At 41.7% G+C, this 19,782-nt stretch overlaps 1 protein-coding gene across 2 annotated transcripts in view; it reads left to right on the forward strand.

Moving 5' to 3' along the window:
• The window catches only part of LOC136560179 (BEN domain-containing protein 5), an 883,159-nt gene that overhangs the window by 782,295 nt on the left and 81,082 nt on the right, over positions 1-19,782 (forward strand). For both annotated transcript variants that reach the window (XM_066555873.1, XM_066555874.1), the window contains exon 10: positions 8,624-8,776. In XM_066555873.1, coding sequence (XP_066411970.1) covers positions 8,624-8,776 — 153 coding nt within the window. The remainder of the gene's footprint in view (positions 1-8,623; positions 8,777-19,782) is intronic.

The raw sequence follows: 19,782 nt of genomic DNA on the forward strand, positions 1-19,782 counted from the left end.
CAACGTCCATGCACAGCCTTCCTGTCTTCTCAAGCAAATGGAGGCCCACCTAACCGCTGAATGACGCAGGCAGTGCTGTTTCCTCCCATCTGGCTGAGCAGGTTTGCAGTTCCCATCCAGGTATGGCCTTTTGCTTCATATTCCACACAAATCTATGTAAAATAAAAGTAACCCTTACAGATCCTCTAAAAAGTCCAACTAATCCCGTTTCCTGGATAGGTGGGAAAATCTGGGGGCCTCTAAAATATTTTACATCTGTAAAATGGACCTTGACCTTTGATGTCTACTTATAGTTGTCATTGTTTTAGGGTTTGTCGAGCTGAAAGCTTTATATAGATCAGGATCTAGGTTAGAGTAATTTTTCTAATCTCTTTTTAGAGATTTAGTTTAAACTGTAGAAATGCACATACTTTTCACCACCAATCAACACTTTACCTTTTTAAAAACTACAGAAGTCTCATTCTGCAGCATAAATTAAGGTGTAATTGGAAAATAACAACAGTGATGCTGCATCAAACCCAAGGTCTATTTGGCTCAGAATTTTATTGCAGATGCTAAGGGGTAAACTAAAAAGAGAGCAAGGCTACTGATAATGTGTAATTTGGGATTTAATGTTCAAGGAGTTGTCTTCACTGCTTGGAGTGTAATAACATAATTTTTCTTTGAATTTATCTAATTGATCTTTCTGTTCACCTGTGTTTTGGCCAAAATCTGGTGGCAGTGAGTGCTGCAGTATAAGCTAATTTAAAAAACACTTCATTTTGTTTGCCTTTGGTCTTCTGCCTGATGACTTTATATTCTGCCAGCTGCTACTTATTTAGTAAGAAATAGTGAATAATGATATATATTATTTGAGAGACTATAGAGAAACTGGTAGTTAAAGAGCTTGATTTGCCTACACACAATTTGTCCAACTGCAAGAGTTCCTAGGAAATTAGGGGACAGGGAGCCATAACTCCTAGCCATTGTTTTTAGTCTACTACTCTTTGCCTTTGTAATTAGAGGAGAAGCAGGCAATGTCTTTGGGCCTTATTTATGTACTTGTAAAGTCTGTGCTCCTTGGTTCGAGGGTTCTGCAGAGGTATAATTAAAAGTTAGTGGTAAAACACAAAGCTATTAATACTGCTATGAAGTGAATAGTTGAACAGGAATTCTTGACCTTAATACAATTGCAGGCATATAAGCAGCAATTAATGATGCCTGAAGATATTAAATGGCTTGTGTATTGTCACACAGCAAGCAAGTTGCTGTCTAAGGAACAGCACCAAGGCATGCTAAAACCTTCAGTACAGCCACTGGGAGCATTTCAGCTGGGAGAACCTTCACAACCAGACCAGAGCTAAATTTAATTATCCAGTGAAAACATGGTCATTTAGATATTTCTGTTTCATAACCTAATTTTCTTGCTTTAATTATAAGAGAATAAGTAACAGTTACTGCCTCATCTTCTCCCTGCCTTTCCTTTACTCTCTCTTTCCCTCTTGCTTGCTTTCTTTTATTCTCTCTTTTAGTCTCTTTTATAGTAGGATTTCTTCCCTCTTCTAAAAAGCTCTTGATTCTTTTGCCACTTGTCTTTTCTGAAGAGCCCTTTTTCTGTAGAGCCAATGCTGTTCAGTAGCAGGGGAGTGAGCAAGGTAGGATTTCTAAAGCATTTTCTGATTGTTCTGTTTCTAATTCTAATTTCTAAATTGTTCTGTGGGTCATCTGCTGGTGACACACAAGTGGGCAGAGATGGGCAGAGCCCAGTAAAACCAGCAAAATTTGGGATGAGATAATGCCCCAAGACCCTGTTCAATCCCACTGCTTTTTTTTTTTTTTTTCTAATAATTCAGGCAAGGATTAATAATTCAGAAATTGTGAAGGTCAAAAAACAATGGTGCTGAGTGTATGTGCACATTTGCTTCATATGAGAGAGAGAGGAAGGAGGAGACAGAGCAAGCACTGTCCTTCTTCAGACTCACACTTCTAGTTTTGGCTTGAGGTCAGACCCTAAATCCATACGAGTATATTTTCTGGTCATAATCATTTAGGGTAAAAATTATACAAGAATTGTCCATACAGCCGAGCCAAAAGTCTTGCCTAAACTTGATCTGGGTCTTAACATTGTCTCTTTGGACCCTCTCTAATTTAATATGCATTTGAACAGCAGTGGCTTCTTGATAGAGCCTTTCACCTCCAGGTCACCCTTTCAAATCCAATTCAGGCCTGTCATGACCAAATGTTGCTGCCATCTGACGGCTCTTGTGTGTCCTGTGTGAATTGCTGGCTGCAGTCCAGGGGCTGGTGGACAGGTGCCTGAATGCAAAACCTGCCAGAGCTGACATTAACTGGACGTCTCTGCAGAGGGGTCAGAGCGAACTGGCCCCGCAGAGGAATTAACACTTCACTCGCACACACTGTGATGCTTTGTATCTTCAAAGTGCTTTCCAAACGTCAGCTAATCCTCAGGAGGTGTTGTTATCTGCACTGGCAGGTGAGAGAAGCGAGCAGATAACAAGCCAGGATCAGAATATGCATGTTGCTGACCTCCCACTCTGAGGCCAGCACTCTGAGTTTAGCTCCTTTTGGGGCGACTGATGGGCACACCAGAGTAGGGTTCAGGTTCCTGCTCTTCTGTGGATAAAAGCATCCCTTACTTTTTCAGGCAGGCAGGAAAGCAGTACTGATGGGCTTCCATCCTTTTGCTGAACCACAGACAAACAGAAGTCTCTTCTCCATCCACTTTGAGCCTCTAGGGAGTCATGCCAGGTAACCCCTGCCATCAAGAGGTATCATTATTTATCATTATTTGCCACAAAGCAGGGTTGGTAAATAGTAACTTATGAATAGCAATTGGGTTGGAGTGGTTCATTCTGAGAGAAAACAGCTCCTGGAATATCATTGAAATGTTCTGAAAAAAATGCTTGAAGTGTTATGAAGAGTTGCTGGAAGGTCATGCAGAGTTAGTGGCACATCAGTGTTGGCAAGCTGCTTCTGCAGGGACACTTTAAAAGACATTGTCAGACTGTAAAGGTGTCTACAGAAAAAGAAAAATTGTCTTTTGTGCTTCACACCAGTGAGAACAAGAGTGGTTCTAAACTGGCATGTTCCTTTCTCTGGAAGCAAGATGAGGAAACCATTTTTTCTTAAGGTTGTTAAAAATAGCAACTCCCTTTCCAACTATTAATTTCTTGTGTAAATAATTGCTGTTGTTGTCATGGTGTTTACAGAGGTGAATGAGCAGGTGGTCCGTGAGATGATGAATGGAAGGAGAAGATGTTGTCCCTATGGTTACAAAAGGGGAGTGGTATAAATCTGAAATAGTGCCTCTGATAAGGTGTGGCTTGCATTGTCTGAAAAAACAGAATGATTCCATACAACTAACTTGTCAAAGGTTAGCAGAGGATATATAAAGGATAGCAGAGGAAAATGTGGAAGAATTTAATGGTTTTTTGGGGTGGGAGGGGAAATATGGGGAGAAGGTAGAGCTAAGAAAAGTAATTTGGTTAAAATCCATCTTACCAGGCATCCAAATGCAGGCATTTCAAGCTTGAAAATGTGTGTACCAAATCCAGGCAGTTTGAATCCCACCTCATGCTCCCTTGGAGAGCCAGAAGGAGACAAGTGTCTCACATCTCCAAGGAGCAATTCAAAGCACTGGGCACAATTCAGTTGGGCTGAAAGGGGAAGAAATGCTGCTTTGTAGCTGAATGTGGACTGCTGGCCATGTGATGCTGAATGCTCAGTTTTCCTTCATTTTCCTTAGGAGCACGCTGTGTTTTCTGGTGTCACCACTGTAAGCATTGCCAAAATAGCTAATCCTGAGGTAACAATGTGCTTATGTCAAAAGGGATGTCTTAGAGACACATGCAAAATTTTCTTTTAAAGGGATTCTTTTGAGGAATTTTGCTTTGGAGAGATACCTGAGGCAGCATCAAAGGAGCTATTCTGCTGGGAATTTCTGAATGAAAAGGGTCAAACTCCATCTGCTGAGCCAGCTGTTGAATGTCCATTTACTCCAAACAGTGGTTTAGTAGCAAGAGCACAAAGTCTGCCTGGAGGCTGCTCCCTTCTTTGCAACAAATGACCGTCCATGGTTTTAGTAGCTTGTATAAAACATTGCAAGGAGTTTATCCCATCCCCTATATGAAATATTGGAGTGGAGAAGGATTTTGGATGCCTCTCTCTCTAAACCAATTGCTATGCCCAAGAATTAATAAAATCCATATTGAAGTGACAGCTGGTGGACAGGGCTGGCTTCTTCCTGCATCACTTGTCTCTCTAGTGGCTCATGTTCTGGGCTCAATGCACATTTATCCTTTTATTACAGCATTTACTGACTTCTATTTATTTATTTATTAAACCTCTGTTTTCTTAAGAATCATAATTGCACTCTTCAAGGTCTAAGTTTGGTCACATCAGCACTGGCTATTAACATAGTTCTTTCCTTTCACTCTTTAATTACTGACCTTCCAAAAGGCATTCAGTGAAGGAAATAAAAATGCAGACAAGTGAGAATATACTTTCTCAAAACTTTCTGTGCCATCATGAACTAGCTTCTATACTACTTTAACTATTTCCTCTCTTGACAATGCTAGTTCTTTTTCTTAATTCATGATTTCTTTCATTTTCACCACCCTCTAATTTATATGTACATTTCTGAAGCTGACAGAATCTTCAGACTGACTTAGTAGGAAAATGCATGTCACAACAGTAGGGATTCAAATGAACTTTAGAGCAGAAATTCGTTTTCTTGTTTATTTATGCTAGGTTTATATGGTAAGTGGCAAGAAGAGATAAAAACCATTCTTTTAAAGGGAATCTTTTCTTTCCAAAGAAGTGGGGTTCAGTCATTGTCTCTGTCAGTCTAGTAAGTGATTTCTCTTTTGAGACTCAGAGAAAAGAAAGACCAAGTCTGCCTTTGTTTTCTGGAGCTCTGTAACCTGGGTCATCCAGGTAATTACAGCTTTACTTAAGAAACAGTGTGAGAGAGGAAAACTCTGCCATTGCTTGTAAGCACAAAGAAAAGACGCTTGAGAGAATTAAATTGCATGATGACTTTTATAAGGCATCTGAATCATTTTGCTTTCTACCTCTAAAACAGAAAATGATGAGTTTAATATCACATTGTAGGATGTAACTGGTAAGTGTCTCAGAAGGCAGCTGTGGCATCCAGAGCCATTTGAGCCTAGTTATTCATTATTTTCTGCATAAAGAAAATGTGAATATGAGACTTTGAACCATGTCTGAATTTATTCCCCCTCTCACTTGCAGGTGCTGCAGCAAGAGAAGCCCTGATGGGGTGGGTTGTGGTGTGTGGATATTGCCAGATACCCCTGGAGTACGGCAGCAGAGAGCAGTGGGTTAAGCGTGTTTGCATGTGCTCATGTAAATGCAACCATATATTTACTTACTTCATTCTCCCACTAAAGTTCTCCCATCTCCAAGAGCAACAATTCAGGAGGTCACCTCTCTGCTGACTTTGCTGAAATTGCCATCAGTAGGTGACATTATATATTCCATAAAATGTTAATTCTGTGATCCTACCTGAATTGCTGGAGATTAGTAATTATGTCAAAATCTTCCAGAGAACCTCAACTGAAATATAAAACTTTATTCCCCTGCCTAAATTTGCTGTGTGGCAGTGGGGGGAAACAGTTCCTACATGTAAAGCACCTATGAATATCTATGATTCTGAAGAGGAAGAAGAAATATCGTTATTGTTCAGGAACATAGCACAATTCTTGTGAAGCTTTAGTGCCAACAAATTGTCTGCTGCTTGGTTTACCACTTGAGGCACGAGGTGGCAAACTTTTAATGTCCCAGTGGCTGTTATTGTCCATTTTAAGGCTGCAATAACTTTGTGTCTGGGAATAAAAGGACTTTTTCCATTAGAAACTCATGTGTTATACCAACAATGCACTGAATTATTTTGCTCTGTAATGGAGAATGCTGAACATGTTTCCCTTTGATAAAGTAATGAATGTGAGGAGGAGAAATGTGAACCACTGAAATGCTGTTCTGCTCACACACAGCAGTGTCTGGAAGTAGTACATCTAACTGGCAATTACTCTAGCAATGTTTAAAAACATGCTGAATAGGATGGGCAGTTGCAAGTTTGGACTAAATTTAGTGCACAGGAATATGTGAAATAGAGATTTCTATATGTTCAGTTGGAGGCTAAGGAACAAAGACCAGAAAAAAACTCCAGTTGAATAGTCATTGTGGGCTAACTTAAGAAATTACTTTTTAATTAACTTGAAATGGATGACTTGAAAAATGTTTTTGAACCCTTGTTTGGGTGATGAGCTACCTGTTTAATGGCACAGCTTCCAAATAAGGGATCTGGAAGCTTAATCTGTAGGTGAAGGGGACATCTCTGAAGGACACCGTTCCCTCACAAATAACCATTGCAACCAGATTATTTGAAAATGGTTTTGGTGAACAAAAAAGATCTTCAAGGAAATTTCAGCACACCAGGAGACTTTCTAATATTCTCTGTGACATTTCTACCAACAATTTTTTTGAGTGAAGGTCCTGAGAGAGTTTAGAAAATACTCCAGTGACACTGTGTTAGACTGGATAACTTGATAATTGAATACTAAGCTGAGGCTCAAGTCGTGTTCTGCAGGTGAATTTCTTGCTGGATAGCCTGTGGAAAATTATCTTAGTAATCTGTGCCTCTGCATCTCTGTTTGTGGCCACCTTCTTTTGGAAACAACTTGAAAACTGTGAATGAATAAGTACACCATGACATACCACAAATCCTGCAGTTTACACCAGCAATTTTATTTCTCTTAACTCACAAATTATTCTAGTCCATTGTTATATTTCTCACTGTGCTTCTCGATTATTTTATGTAAGTAACTATGTTCCCATAAAGAATTCTGTCTGGTTGTTCTAGAATTAGTATGACTTAGGTCACTGACTTCTGTGTGAAGGACATTCATGCTTTACAAATACCCAGTTTAACTAGATTATCTGCTCACTTCATCAAATCACTGTTTTGAGACTCTACAAGATGTTCTGTTTTATGGTGATATGCCAGTGTGCATCTGATCTCATCAAATTCTGTTTGTGATGGGGAAATTATCTCATGAAAATAGTATTACTTTATCTTGGTTTTTAATTTCTGTATGCTTGGAGAGGAAGAAAATCCTGTGTGGTGTTTCATCCTGTCAATGCTAATCTTTCTGCTCAGTGCTGTATCTCCAAATAGCAGATGTGTGCTTTATTGCAGGGCTGGTCCTCTATAGCACAGCAGAATGTTTTGGCAGGAGCAAACAATTTATTGTATTAGAGTCAAACACAAGCAAATGTTCCCTTTCCTATGAAGCATGGTCAGATATTGATATTGCATTAGCTAACATTTTAACATAGCAGAGGCTTAATAAGATGCATTATTACTCTCTCTAGGTTGTTTAATTAAACCAAACAGTTGCTGTGTATTATACACTGGTTTTCTGCCAGGGGGAAAGTAAATCTGTATTATATTAGTGTCACATACCAAATGATGTTCTCCCCCCATCAGAGGCTCTAGAAGAGCTGGCACTGCTGTCACATGAACTGTCCAACCCAACCTGCTTTCCTGTCACACTGGAGTGTCCCAAAGCTCAGTGTTCTCCAGCAGCCCAGCAAGCTTGGTGTGCAGGAGAGACCTGGGGCTGCAGAGCTCCCTGATGTATTTCAGTACAGGGAGAAGCTTCATGAGCACCATGCTGCCAGCAGAGCTCTCCTCCATCCCTTTGTTGAGGCAGGGACATGTGAGATCTGGGCATCAGGACAGCCCCAGTGGCCCCATGCTGGCCAGGTGACAGGGATGGGCTTCTGTTCAGGTCCAGAAGTTGTAAGAATTTGAGGAATCATGGTGATTCAGTGGCATCTACTCTGGTATCACTCTTTAGTGCTGCACAGCGCTGCTGATGGCACTGTATGGAGGGATCCAGGTGAACGTTCCCTCTTTCCCACTGGTGCCATGGGAAGAGTGTGGGCAGAGCAGGCACTTCTGTGCTAGAGGGTCCTGCTGTCTTCTTTTAAAGCAAGAATTGGTGCAGAATCCTGCACAAGCAGAGGGGTATTCCAGGCAATTGCTTTGGAGAGTTTTTCTGTTGAGTTACTGCTAGAAAGGAGAGGAAGACAAAATATTTGCAGTATTTTCTCCCTATACACAAGAACTAAACTGCACAGGAAATACTGGAGTCTTTTTTACACAATTTTGAGCCTGTTTCACCTGGCAGAAGGGAACATCTGAGTAATTCAATGCAGAACTGTGCAGAGATGGCAAAGCTATGCCCAACTAATGGTGCTCTAGAACTGGAAGGTGCATATTTTTATCACTGGCAGTAAGCCCTGTATCACAATGAAGGATGGTTTTTTGCACAATGTCCTGTGCAGAATTTTCCAATACTCTCAAAAAAGGTAAAGAAATGTCTGTCATGGTCCTTTGTTGTATTTCACATGCCCCCACAGAGAGGCAGGAAGGGTGTGTGCATCACAGTGAGATCTTCAGTGTGGCTCCCTGCTGCTGGCACCATGGATGGGCTCAAGAATGGCAGGACTGGATTTATGGGAGGCTTCACCTGCATAACTCTGTTATGATTTATCTCATGCTGAATGTTTTGCTGTTGTTGTTTTCCCTCAACAGAAGATTAACCTGGAGTTCTATATCGACATCCATGCCCACTCCACCATGATGAATGGCTTCATGTATGGGAACATCTTCGAGGATGAGGAAAGATTTCAGAGACAGGCTGTTTTTCCCAAGCTACTCTGTCAGAATGCTGAAGACTTTTCTTATGTAAGTCAGTGTTTCTTAATTATCTTTTCCTAGTTTTTCTTTTTTTTTTTTTGGCCTTTATGATAAATCTCTGGCTTTATTTGATTGAGTGAATTTTATTTCAGTATGAATAAAATCCTACTTAAAATTTTTATTATTAGCTACCATCTTCCCTCTTAAACTGACCTTATCCAGCAGTGGTAGGTTGTGATCTTATATATGTCATCAGACACATGAACAAATCAGGTCTCTCATCTTCTGTTTAATAACCTTTGATTCTGAATTACTGGCACACCATGTCAGATCTTTTGTCTTTTGATCAAATGGGTCAACTTTATTGTTCCAATGCTTATGTTAATTTGTCAAAGATTTTACTTGTATACTCTAAATAATAGTATGCTAGCAAATAGAAATAAAATTACGTAGCTTGAAAGAAAATGTTAGATAACATCTGTTGAAAGTTGTGACAAAGGGAATGTATAGTTTTGAAATTCTATGATATTACCATAGAAAACTGTTCTGCAAGAGGATTTTCAATTGCCCAATACTTAGAGCTTGGAGAGTGGGAAAGGGGAAGTTGGGTTCAAGGAACAGCTTGTTCTTACCCTCAGTGATTGAATTTCTGGTGTGCACCTGGTTGTTTCAAAAACACATTAGGGGTAAGGGGCATTCACAGATCATAGCAATGCATTCACATATCATGCAGTTGATAGGAGTTTAGAGATTCTGTGCTCAAGTGTGGGATTTCTCTCTGCTACTGTAGGAGATTAAGTGTTCCTCTTAGCACAAGCCTGCTTGACAAAGGGAAAATCCTTGAGAAGATGATGTAGGAAATAGAAGCCAATAGCTAAATAAACAGCACAGTCTCTCCCTTTTGACTCTCGAGCAGAGTTCCACCCAGGTGCTACTGGCACTGGGTGCATTGAGGCTGGAAGCTCTTCCCCTGCCATCCCTCCAGGCCATTCTTTCCAGGGCAGCTGAGCAGACAGAAGTGTTGGAAAAAGGGACAGCCATGAAGTGTCTGGCATGTGTGAAGTGAAAACGTGTCCCCAAGTAGGAAGGTCTGTTTTCTTGTTTCCAGCCTCCAGCCATGTGGGTTATGTGACTCGTTGAAAATATCAGGTGAAGAGAGGAAAGGAATCCAAAATGGGGGGGGAAAATGTGCTGAAGGTTTAAAAGAGTGTATGTAAATATGCCCTACTGCCTGCTCAAAGGGAAGGGGGGAAGTGCATCGTTAACATTACCAGGCTGGTGTTTGAAAGTGTGGGAATGGACTACTGTTGTTACTAATGAATTTTCCAAAGCTTCAGGAGGTCTCATTTACATTGTATGCTGCTGTGGCCATTTGTTGGGATTATAATACTTCAACAGCAGCACTTCAAGTGAAAACTGGCGGCTGCATGAAGTGTTGTCCATAATTGACTAGCTCCATGTCTTCACACAGCACAGAGACAATGTTCCATTATGTTATCCATTGACAGTATCATTGAAAAGATTACTCTCCTTAAAGCATCTGTCAACCTTGATTGATTTACAAGGGACAAAGCGCTGAAAAGGTTTGAAGTGCGGGTACAATTTTTGCCACCGTTTAGCATACATAATGGTTCTCCTTTGATGTCAAAAGCTCATCTTCTATTAATAATGCAGAGGGCTTTTGAATGCAGGCTACTTGTATGGAGTTCCACACTAATAACCTACTTGCTGTGAAATGGGATTCACTTTGGAGAAGCAGTCATTTGGGTTTTACATGTTCGGAATGAATCCCAACTCAAAGGGATTTCTTTCAGCGCTCTGCGTGATTGCAGCTGAGCCCGGCATGGGTTAGGGAAGGCAGGCAAATCCTCCTCTGCTCTTCCAGCCAAGAATCTGGCAGGAATCACACAGCCAGATGCAAAGGAGCATGAACAACAAGGCTGAGATGATGCGATCAAATGCCTTGTACCGTTTCGTCTGGCAACCTTCTATTAATATACTTTAGAGTGCATTTCATGCCTGGGCTGCTTTCTTCACCTGTCATTTCCAATAGGCCTTTTTATTGAAATGACAGTATCCAAGGGAGGTTGGTGATTAAAGTAGGGGATGGATAGGGGATTTGTACCCACATGCCTGTTATAGGACCAAAGGAGAGTCACCCAGTGCCTCTGTGCCCTGTCTGTTGGGCAGAACTCATGACCCCACAGCTCTCTGGAAGGCTGACTGTGGTTCAGAGGCATAAGTTGGGAAAGGGACCAGAAATTCCTCATTTTTACATGACTTCAGAAAAAAGAGGCCTTCCTTTGGTTTAGCTGTCAGCATGAGAAAAGGAAAGTGGAAGAAGAGCTGGGATGTTTTGCTCCCAAATAAATACGTGAGACATTCTTGTGCAGCTGCCTGGGCAAAAGGGACAAAATCTGTAAGGAAAACATTTTATATTTTCAATGTTTAAGAAGGATATTTTTAAACACTGGGGAGTAAATGCAATCCATATGAAAGCTCTAACAGTGAAAGCTGGCATGCTCTTTTGAAAGGCTGACTCACTGTGTTTTAGGAGCAGTTGTTGACACCATGTCTGAGTGCATTACACATCAGCCATGGCTTGGAGTAGTTGCAGTTTTTGTAGGGATGTTCTTCATTTGACCTTTCTTGTTTGGGAGAGTGGATTAGTCATAAGGACCAGACATGAGCATTTGAGCATTTCAAGAACCTGCTAGTCTTAGAGGTGGCTAACTTTGACCCCTGTGACAGTTTGAGGGGAGACCATCTGTTCTCTCTGGTTCATTTAAAAGAAACAACTGCAGCCATTCTTGGGTGGCTTTATCACTTTGCAAAGATTGCTTTTCTTTTCAGTTAAAGGATAAAGACCAGCAAGAGGTATTTGGCCTGATCCAGTCTGTTTGGTTTCTTTTTTTTTTTTCCCTTTAGACTGTGAACTGGTGGCACTTGGGATACGTTTGAGTTCTCATTTAATTTTCTTGTATTCAGCCTCACAGCAGAGAACCTTCCTTATAAACACTGCTTGACCTTTATGTGCTAGGGTTGGCCAAAGACCCTGATAAAAACTTGGTGTCCCATTATGCTGAGTAACTGCTGAGGAAGTTAGGCACAACCCTAAAAGCTTCCAGCCATTCTGAGAAAGAGATAACAAGTGGGTGAGAAATAATTTGCTTGAAGAAATTGGAGAATAAAACTTGGATGTCCCAAGTGCCAGTCTTGTTTCTTTGTCAGCAGTTCCCTGTTTTATATCATGCTCACAATCAAGAGTGAAGTCTCTAGACAGCAACCCACCAAGTTTCCTTTAGGGAAGCGTGTTGCTAGCTCCAATGCCATAACACTGTCACCTAAGACATATTTTAGAGACTATCATTGTCTCAGCAATATGAGAAGATGCAGATATGGAATGATTTGCACTAGTGCTTTCTGTGGTGGTGTTTTGTTCAGTTGTTTCTGGTTTTTTTTAGTTTGGATATCAAACACAGAGCAGCAAAGAAAAACATTTTGATCTCTTTATATCTTCTGCTGACTTTCTTTGATCCACAAACTCCAGGTCTGCTGTTCTCTTATTCACAGCATCTCCCCATCCAAGCTTTCTTAGGGAACATGTGTTTGTTCCAGCAAACCTCCTCCATTCTACCTATGGCAGCCTCTCTGGGCTGTTATGATTTACCCTGGCTGGACACCTCCCTCTGAAGGCAGTGGTGGTGCAAGTGCTTGAGGCAGTAATATGAACACTGAATTATCAAATCCCTATAATCTGTTCTGAAATAACAAGAACCCCAGCTTGTATATGGCTCAGCAAGGAAGAGGAAGCAGTAGAAAAGTTGCCTGGAATTTATCCTGAAGTAAAATCCATACTCACTTGCATCACCACCTCCTAAGTGCCTCTCTGCTGTTTTGGTAAAAAAAAAAAAAAAAGACTCTTCTCCCAGAAAGGCAAAAGCTGCTGTGTTCAGATAGGTTTTGTTAACAACATGCAAGCTTAACAGATCTACTCAGAAATCTCTTAAAACCTGAGCACAACAAATGATCCTGCCTCCTTTTTTTGTCTTGTACCAAGGCATATCCAGGAAGACAAATACAGCTATTATATGCTTTAGCACCCCTCTGGGATGCATTTCTGCTTGCTGCTTCTTGGACGTGTCGCTCCATAAATTTATTTATTTATTTATTTGTTTGTTTGTTTATTTATTTCTTTATTCTGGGGGCTGGGTGAGCCAAGACAGGAAATGTGTTTCTGGTGTAAAGTCTGTCCTTTTCAGTGTTACAGGCTTTGGCCTCACAAGGACTCTGCCTTTTGGAGAGTCTCAGTGAAATTAAACTGTTCCATTATGTTGTGCTGCACCAGTTCACCCCTCCTTGTATACAGAGGATTGAATTTGTATTGAAAAGAAAAGGAGGGTGGGGGAAGTGTTGGAACAAATGGATTTTCTTTCAGTACCTCCTTGACTTGTTGTTTGTGCGTATAGGAGTCAACAGCCCCTTCTCCATCCCCACGCAGGTAGAAATTTAGAATGTACACAGAAGAAACAAGTTTTCATAGCAATTTTATGGTTTATTTTCAAAGACGAACATTATTCTTACCTAATGTCAACCTGCTGGGAGCAGATGACAGCTTCCCAGAGCAGCAGCAATGAAAGGAGCTCCTGTAGGCTCTCCTGCAAGCTGCCCCTCGTGCAGAGCACCACAAATTCCCTCAGATGGGACAAACTGTGCTGTGAAGGAGGGACAGGAAGGTAGTTAAGAACTGGACACCCATCCCCCTGGCAGGATATCTTTTTGGGTATTATCTTCTTAACCACATGATATTTTAATGTATGTAGAATACACCTCTAGCTCAGAGAACTGTCCTGGACCAGTGAGAGAGCCAAGAAGGAGTGTGAGCAATGAGCTGCACTGGGTTGCTCTGGGAGCAGCATCCTGTCCCACCTTAGGAAGGTTGTGGTCCCCTGATTTAGGCCTGCAAGTGAGGAGAACTCTGCCATGGAGAAAAACACTTTTTCTGCAAACTACTCAAAGCAACTGGGTGCATGATGGCTGCATTTTCCTTTTTGCTTCTCATTGTCCTAGTTTTCTGTCATTTGTATAAATGATTATGAAAGCACTCTCAGGAGACCACGCTCATGCTCATAAAAGTATTGTAAAGAGAAGCATTGCAGGCTATTGCTAGAGGCTATTTTATTGTATATTTTGAGGAAATGTCTCGTTTTCTACTGACAAATGGAGAAAGTGAGAACTCCAGAGACTTGAGTTATTTTCTAAACAGTGTGATTATTCTGTAGAGCTTAGCCTAGGAAATGCCACCATTGGCATGTTTGGGGGAGGAGGTGCTCTGAGAAGCAGAGGCTGCTGTTAGTAAAAAAAAAAACACAGGGGGAAAAGCAGGCCTTTCCTTCATTATTAACCTGACACATTTTCAGATCCCCTGTTTGTGTGCATCACTGGTCACAGCTTGGGAGGGCTCTTAGAAGGGAGAGAAGTTCCAGCCTGACTCTGGGTAATGGGTGACAGGGTAGTGTTTGAGTATGTGACATTGTCACTTGTGGTTAAGTGAACTTGAGGTGATGGGGAGATGCAGGCTCACTAAAGGAGGAGCTGAGAGGACCTGAGGAAGGATGTTTTAATATGTACACTCTGGGGGTGTGTGTGTTCAGGATGGCAGATCCAGCTACAAGGAGCCCTGAGGTTTGCTTTGAGGATGGGATGGAATGTGCTTCCTCCTCTTGTTCTTTCCAGGTAGGCTGTGATGGGCTGCCCATCTCTGTAGGAAAACCCTTGCCTGGCTCTGTGAAGGTCTCAGGCCATCTCCACCCTGCAGGTGTTGTTTAAGGAGTTGTCCCTCAGGAGAGCTGCTGGTGTGATTTGGATTCCATCGTGTTAGCTGCTGTGCTGAACCCAGCAAACTCAATAAACAACTTCAGATCTGTAGCACTGGGAGAGGTGGGAGCTGGGAGTACAACCAGTTTAGGGACACGCGGGGAAGGATTCTGGGGAATGGGAAATGCAGGCCCAAAACCCCTGCACTGCTGCTGGTTCAAGGTGCAGAGCACAGATATTAATGAGCAGTAAAAAGTGCAGCTATTGTACTTCTCACAGGTGAACAGCTGAAACCCTGAAGCGTGAGAGCCAGTTTCTTTTCTAGCTGCAGAATTTCTTTAAAAAAAAGGAACTAATTTGGTACTTTTGGTCTTGAGGCATAAACTGAGAGCTTATAAAGCTCCTTCCTTCCAACCTCTCTCCTAATGACCATGCAAATATGTGTTTTTATCAGGAAACTTAAGCAGGCATGACTGAAGGACACTTGGGAGGGGGGAAGATCTGGTATTCCTGCACTGCACATTAGAGGGATAATGAAGCCCCTCAGGGAGCAGATGTGTGTGTGGTGACAATGTACCTTTAAACTGTTATTTCTCTGAGGAGAATTGCACTTTAAAGCCTGAGAATGTGGTGTGTTGTGTTCATGGTACTCCTACAACAGTGATGCTACCTCTAAAAAAGGGTGATTGCTTTCCACTGAAGAAGGCAAAAAGAATCAGGGAGGAGAATTATTAAAAATCTTTTGGGACTCGGGGCTCTTTGGTCTTCAAGTTTCAGTTTTAGGTGTTCTCACATTCATGGTGAAGCTAAAACTGTTCCAGGTCTCCTCAGACTTCTGCAAATCAAACTCTAGGTCAGAGAATATTCCCCAGCTAAACCCAAACTTTTCTGCCCACCTCAGTGTTTCCTACCAGGTACACAGAAGTTATGGAAATACTGTCAGCTGCAGAGCCTTCTGTGAGAGTGAGTGAGCCCCAGGAATTATCAGTCCAAGGTTCCTAAGGGACCTGGAAAAGCTTCAAACAATGGAATTCCTCTTTGAAAGGATCCTGAACTTTTCTAAACCTCCTCTTCCCAGATTTCAGTAGTCACAATTGGTTTTGAGATGAAATAAGTTTTCTTCCTGTGCATCAGAAACACAGCTAAGCTGCAAGGTGAGATGAATTGTGGAGTAATTTTGAGCTCTGTTCCCATTCCATCACACTTCTGCTCCCAGAATCCTTCCTCTTTGCCTGCTCCCTCCTTCAGATCAGCTGTCTGCTTTGGGGATTGATGCTGACTGCAGCTTGTTAAATAAATTGGAAGAAGCCTGCCTGGTAGCAGCCTCCCAAATGCCATGATTTCCAAGTCTCCAGATCCAGCTGGCATGGAGTTGATGATATCCTATCACAAAAACCACCAAAACAAATACCCAAAAAACCCCAAACCACGCCAACACATCTACTTTCCAGTCTAGAATAGAGTTAAGAGAGTTAAGTTGACTTTTGAAGTGAGAAGTTTGCTCAGTGCTTCCAGAGAAGAAAGGAGGTTAAGTTTTGTTTGTAGGACAGTTTGGCAGGGTCAAAGCAGTGACAACTGGACACACCATGGCAGGAATCAGCTCTTTTTGTGGCAAAGATTCCAAGGCCAGTGCATTTCTGTGCCCTTTCTCAAACTTTTGCAGACTTCAAAAAAGCCTTCTAGAAAATGAGAGTGAGTGAGTTATAGCTGATACTGTAAAACTGCTCTCTGAGATGGATTTGACACTGCCTGGGCTCCAGTCCATTTCCCAATGCACGTCCATTCCTCCTTCATGACAAGTGTGCCATTCCTTTCTTTCTAGAGCACTAACTTTTTTATTATCACTTTTTTTTTTTTTTTGGCCACACCTGGCACTGAGTTGAGGGCTCGTAGAGGTCAAACCTGCTTTGGGAAAAAAAACCTTTCTCTTCATCTATAAGAGCAGCATCAGAAGCCAGCTCTGGTGATGCTGTAAATCAGTCCTGATTACACCTGCCATTGCTGGTGGTGGTCACTGAAGAACATGAAACAACTTCTATGCATAATCCCAGTTTAGCCCAGTAGGTATGGTGTTTATTTCTTAACTGTAGAATGAGTAAAATGTGGGCAGGTGTACTGGGTTTGGAGTGGGGTGTTTTAGGAGTAGTTAAGCTCAGCTGTGAAACACAGCTATGGAAATGGCATAGGCTGACCCAGCATATTTTTAATTGTGTGTTGCAATATGAAACCATTCTCTAATTATTAATCTTCTTAGTGTTTTTGTCTCTGCTTTTCTCCAGGAAAGATTCCTAACATAATTTTATGATTTTTGAGCATGCAGTTGTACATGTTTTGTAGAACACTTCCTGGACCTACATTGTCTATATATATAAGAAACTGTAGGGAAGATCTCTTTATTCTGAATTTCATGTAGATACTTTGTTTGTGAGGAGAAGCGATCATCTGGGAATCATTCATGTGCACACCAGAGCTCAGACTTTTGAAGATATATGCAGTTTGCTACTTCCTTCCACAGGCACATCCATAATCAGTTGTGTTGCAGGAGATGTGAACAGCTGGTAAAAATCTCTCTCGAATTTCAGGAACCTCCCTGGACCTTGCTATGCCAGAATTTCATCTTCTGCATTCTGTCAAAGTCTGTGACCAGATTTCTGCCTGGTTGGCATTCTTCTGAATGCTTTGTACTTTTTTTTTCTATTCTTGCTGGGTTGGGGAAACACCTTAGCATTGGACAGAAATGATGTGCAGTCCATACCCTGGATCCCATGTTAGGAACCTGGCAATGTCTGACTTACTCTGTGGTCATACCTTGCTCCTTTCCTCTTAATGTGTTGAGCAATTTCAGAAGATGACAAAGATTCATTCCCCAAAAAAGTTCTGGATGAGAAGGTCCCTTTGTCCTGCCATCACTGAAGGGTAGAATGAAGCTTCCATCCATCACTGGCTGGACGCAGCTTGCTTTACATTTCATCCCTTTGTGTTATCCCTTCTTCTACTCAAGATTGGATCCAGTTTTACTGGTGTTTGCCTCCAATTTCTCCTTTTGTGCAGCCTGAGGTGCTCAGGTGCTGAAGCAGGCCCAGTCCCTTCTGAGGCCACACTGGGGAGGAGGCCCTGCCAGCCAACACTCCCCCACCATGCAGGGCCACTCAGATTCCAAGCCCATCAGGGCTGAAAAGGGTAGACAGGGCAAATTCAGTCTCAGATGTGTGACAAATGTCCCTCTTTGCCTTTTGGAGCCACTTTTGTGACTACCAGAGGCACACAGAGGCAATCGGCACACTTGTAAACATGGACTGCCCAGTGTGTTCATTCCGGTTGTGACGGTGTTCACAGGGGTCCAAGGATGAGGGAAGAGATGAGGATCTGACTCCATGTTTCAGAAGGCTTGATTTATTATTTTATGATATATATTCTATTAAAACTATACTAAAAGAATAGAATAAAGGATTGCATCAGAAGGCTAGCTAAGAATAGAAAAAGAAAGAATGATAACAAAAGCTTCTGTCTCGGATAGAGAGTCTGAGCCAGCTGACTGTGATTGGCCATTAATTAGAAACAACCACATGAGACCAATCACAGATCTACCTGTTGTATTCCACAGCAGCAGGTAATCATTGTTTATATTTTGTTTCTGAGGCCTCTCAGTTTCTCAGGAGAAAAAATCCTAAAGAAACAGTTTTTCATAAATGTGTCTGTGACACTGGTCAGTTAGTGGGAAGGTGGAGCAGTGCTGAGGAGCCAAGAACATCCCTCAGGCCTGGGGGAGCTGCCCAGGCTCTGGAGCTCACAAATTGCCTCCCAGGGGGCTGAATTCACTGAGGACACACACTGTGGGGCACCAGCCTCACTGGACCACTGAGTGTCCTTATCCCAGGGATTCTGGCACTTCAACAGGTCTGACCAAGGGCCAAGATTCTTTTCTGCTTTGAAATCACTCCAAAAAGAATTTGCATGCATTTTTTTTGTCTTTCTTATTTCCTTCCACACATCTTTGTCTGCTGCAATGCCTGAATAAGGTTCAGTTGGCACTCAGCACAGCATGGGAGGAGGAATGAAGTCTGGTAGGGAGGCCTGGGGAAGCTGCCACTAATGCCTGATGTGTAGAGAGACAGTCAGCACACCTTGAGGCTCCCAAATGTGTTTGAAATCTGTTTGAGTTTTCTTCCACCAGAAAGTAAGGGAATCCTTCGCCCTTCCTTCTCTGCTCTTTTTACACTGGATTTCTTGGCAGCTTTTAGTTCTGTGGATAGTTATTTGTTCACTGAATTTCCTCACACCAGCTGGGAAGCAAAGTCCTTCTGTGAGCTTTAATGTATCTGTGTGTTTTAATAATGCATTACTGTTGATTTTATACAAATATCACTATTTAAGAACTTCAAAGTCTTTGGTGTTCCCCCCACCCTGCAGACTGTGCTTCTCACTGCTGCTGTTGTTAACACTCCCATGCGTTTCAGCCTTGGAGAAATAAATATTTGTTTAGCTGTTCTCCTGCTGTGCCTGCTCAGTGCATTTGTTTAATGATGACTTCAGTTTGGCTTTGCAAAGGGGTTTAGGGAAATAGATTCTCCCAGAAAAGCAAGAGACTCATTTGCAGACAACTTTCCCTGTATTTGTGCCCTCCTCTTGCCACCCCCAGCCCTTTTTTCCCCAGATTAGGGTTTGATTAAATAAATGTGCATGGGCAAAACTTCAAGATCAGCTGTAGTGAGGAATCAAAGTTTTGCCAGTTGTTGCTTTTTTTTTCCCCCACTCCCTTTATCTTGAGCTAAAACAGTGAGTAGAAGGTCAGACTCAGCAAGTACCTGCTGCTCTTTCTTGTCATTACCTAATTTTTCTTTTATCTGTAGTCTTCTTTTTCTCCTATAAAATATCAAATCATATTTTGGCTTATAACACTCTCTCTAGAGCCAGGCCCAAGCTGCTGTTTCAAAACAGGCATTTGCCATGTTCTACCCCAACCTTCTTGAGTCAAATGAGAGGTTTTATCTTTTACCCAAGCTGGCCTATGCCATCAGATTTTGGTTTTTTTTTTTTTCAAAATGAGGACAATTATAACCTGAAAAATCTACATTTGGGTACCTAAATGAAGGATCAGTTTTTATTCCTGGAAATTCAGTACCACTTTGCAAAGAAATAACAGAGGATTTTTTTATTAATGCCTTTGCTATTTCAAGTAATTTTGTACAGCTGAAACTGAAACTCTTCTTTTAAATAAACACTCACAAACAGAAAAA

Source organism: Molothrus aeneus, chromosome 9 (assembly GCF_037042795.1).
Source record: "Molothrus aeneus isolate 106 chromosome 9, BPBGC_Maene_1.0, whole genome shotgun sequence".
Lineage (NCBI taxonomy): Eukaryota > Metazoa > Chordata > Aves > Passeriformes > Icteridae > Molothrus > Molothrus aeneus.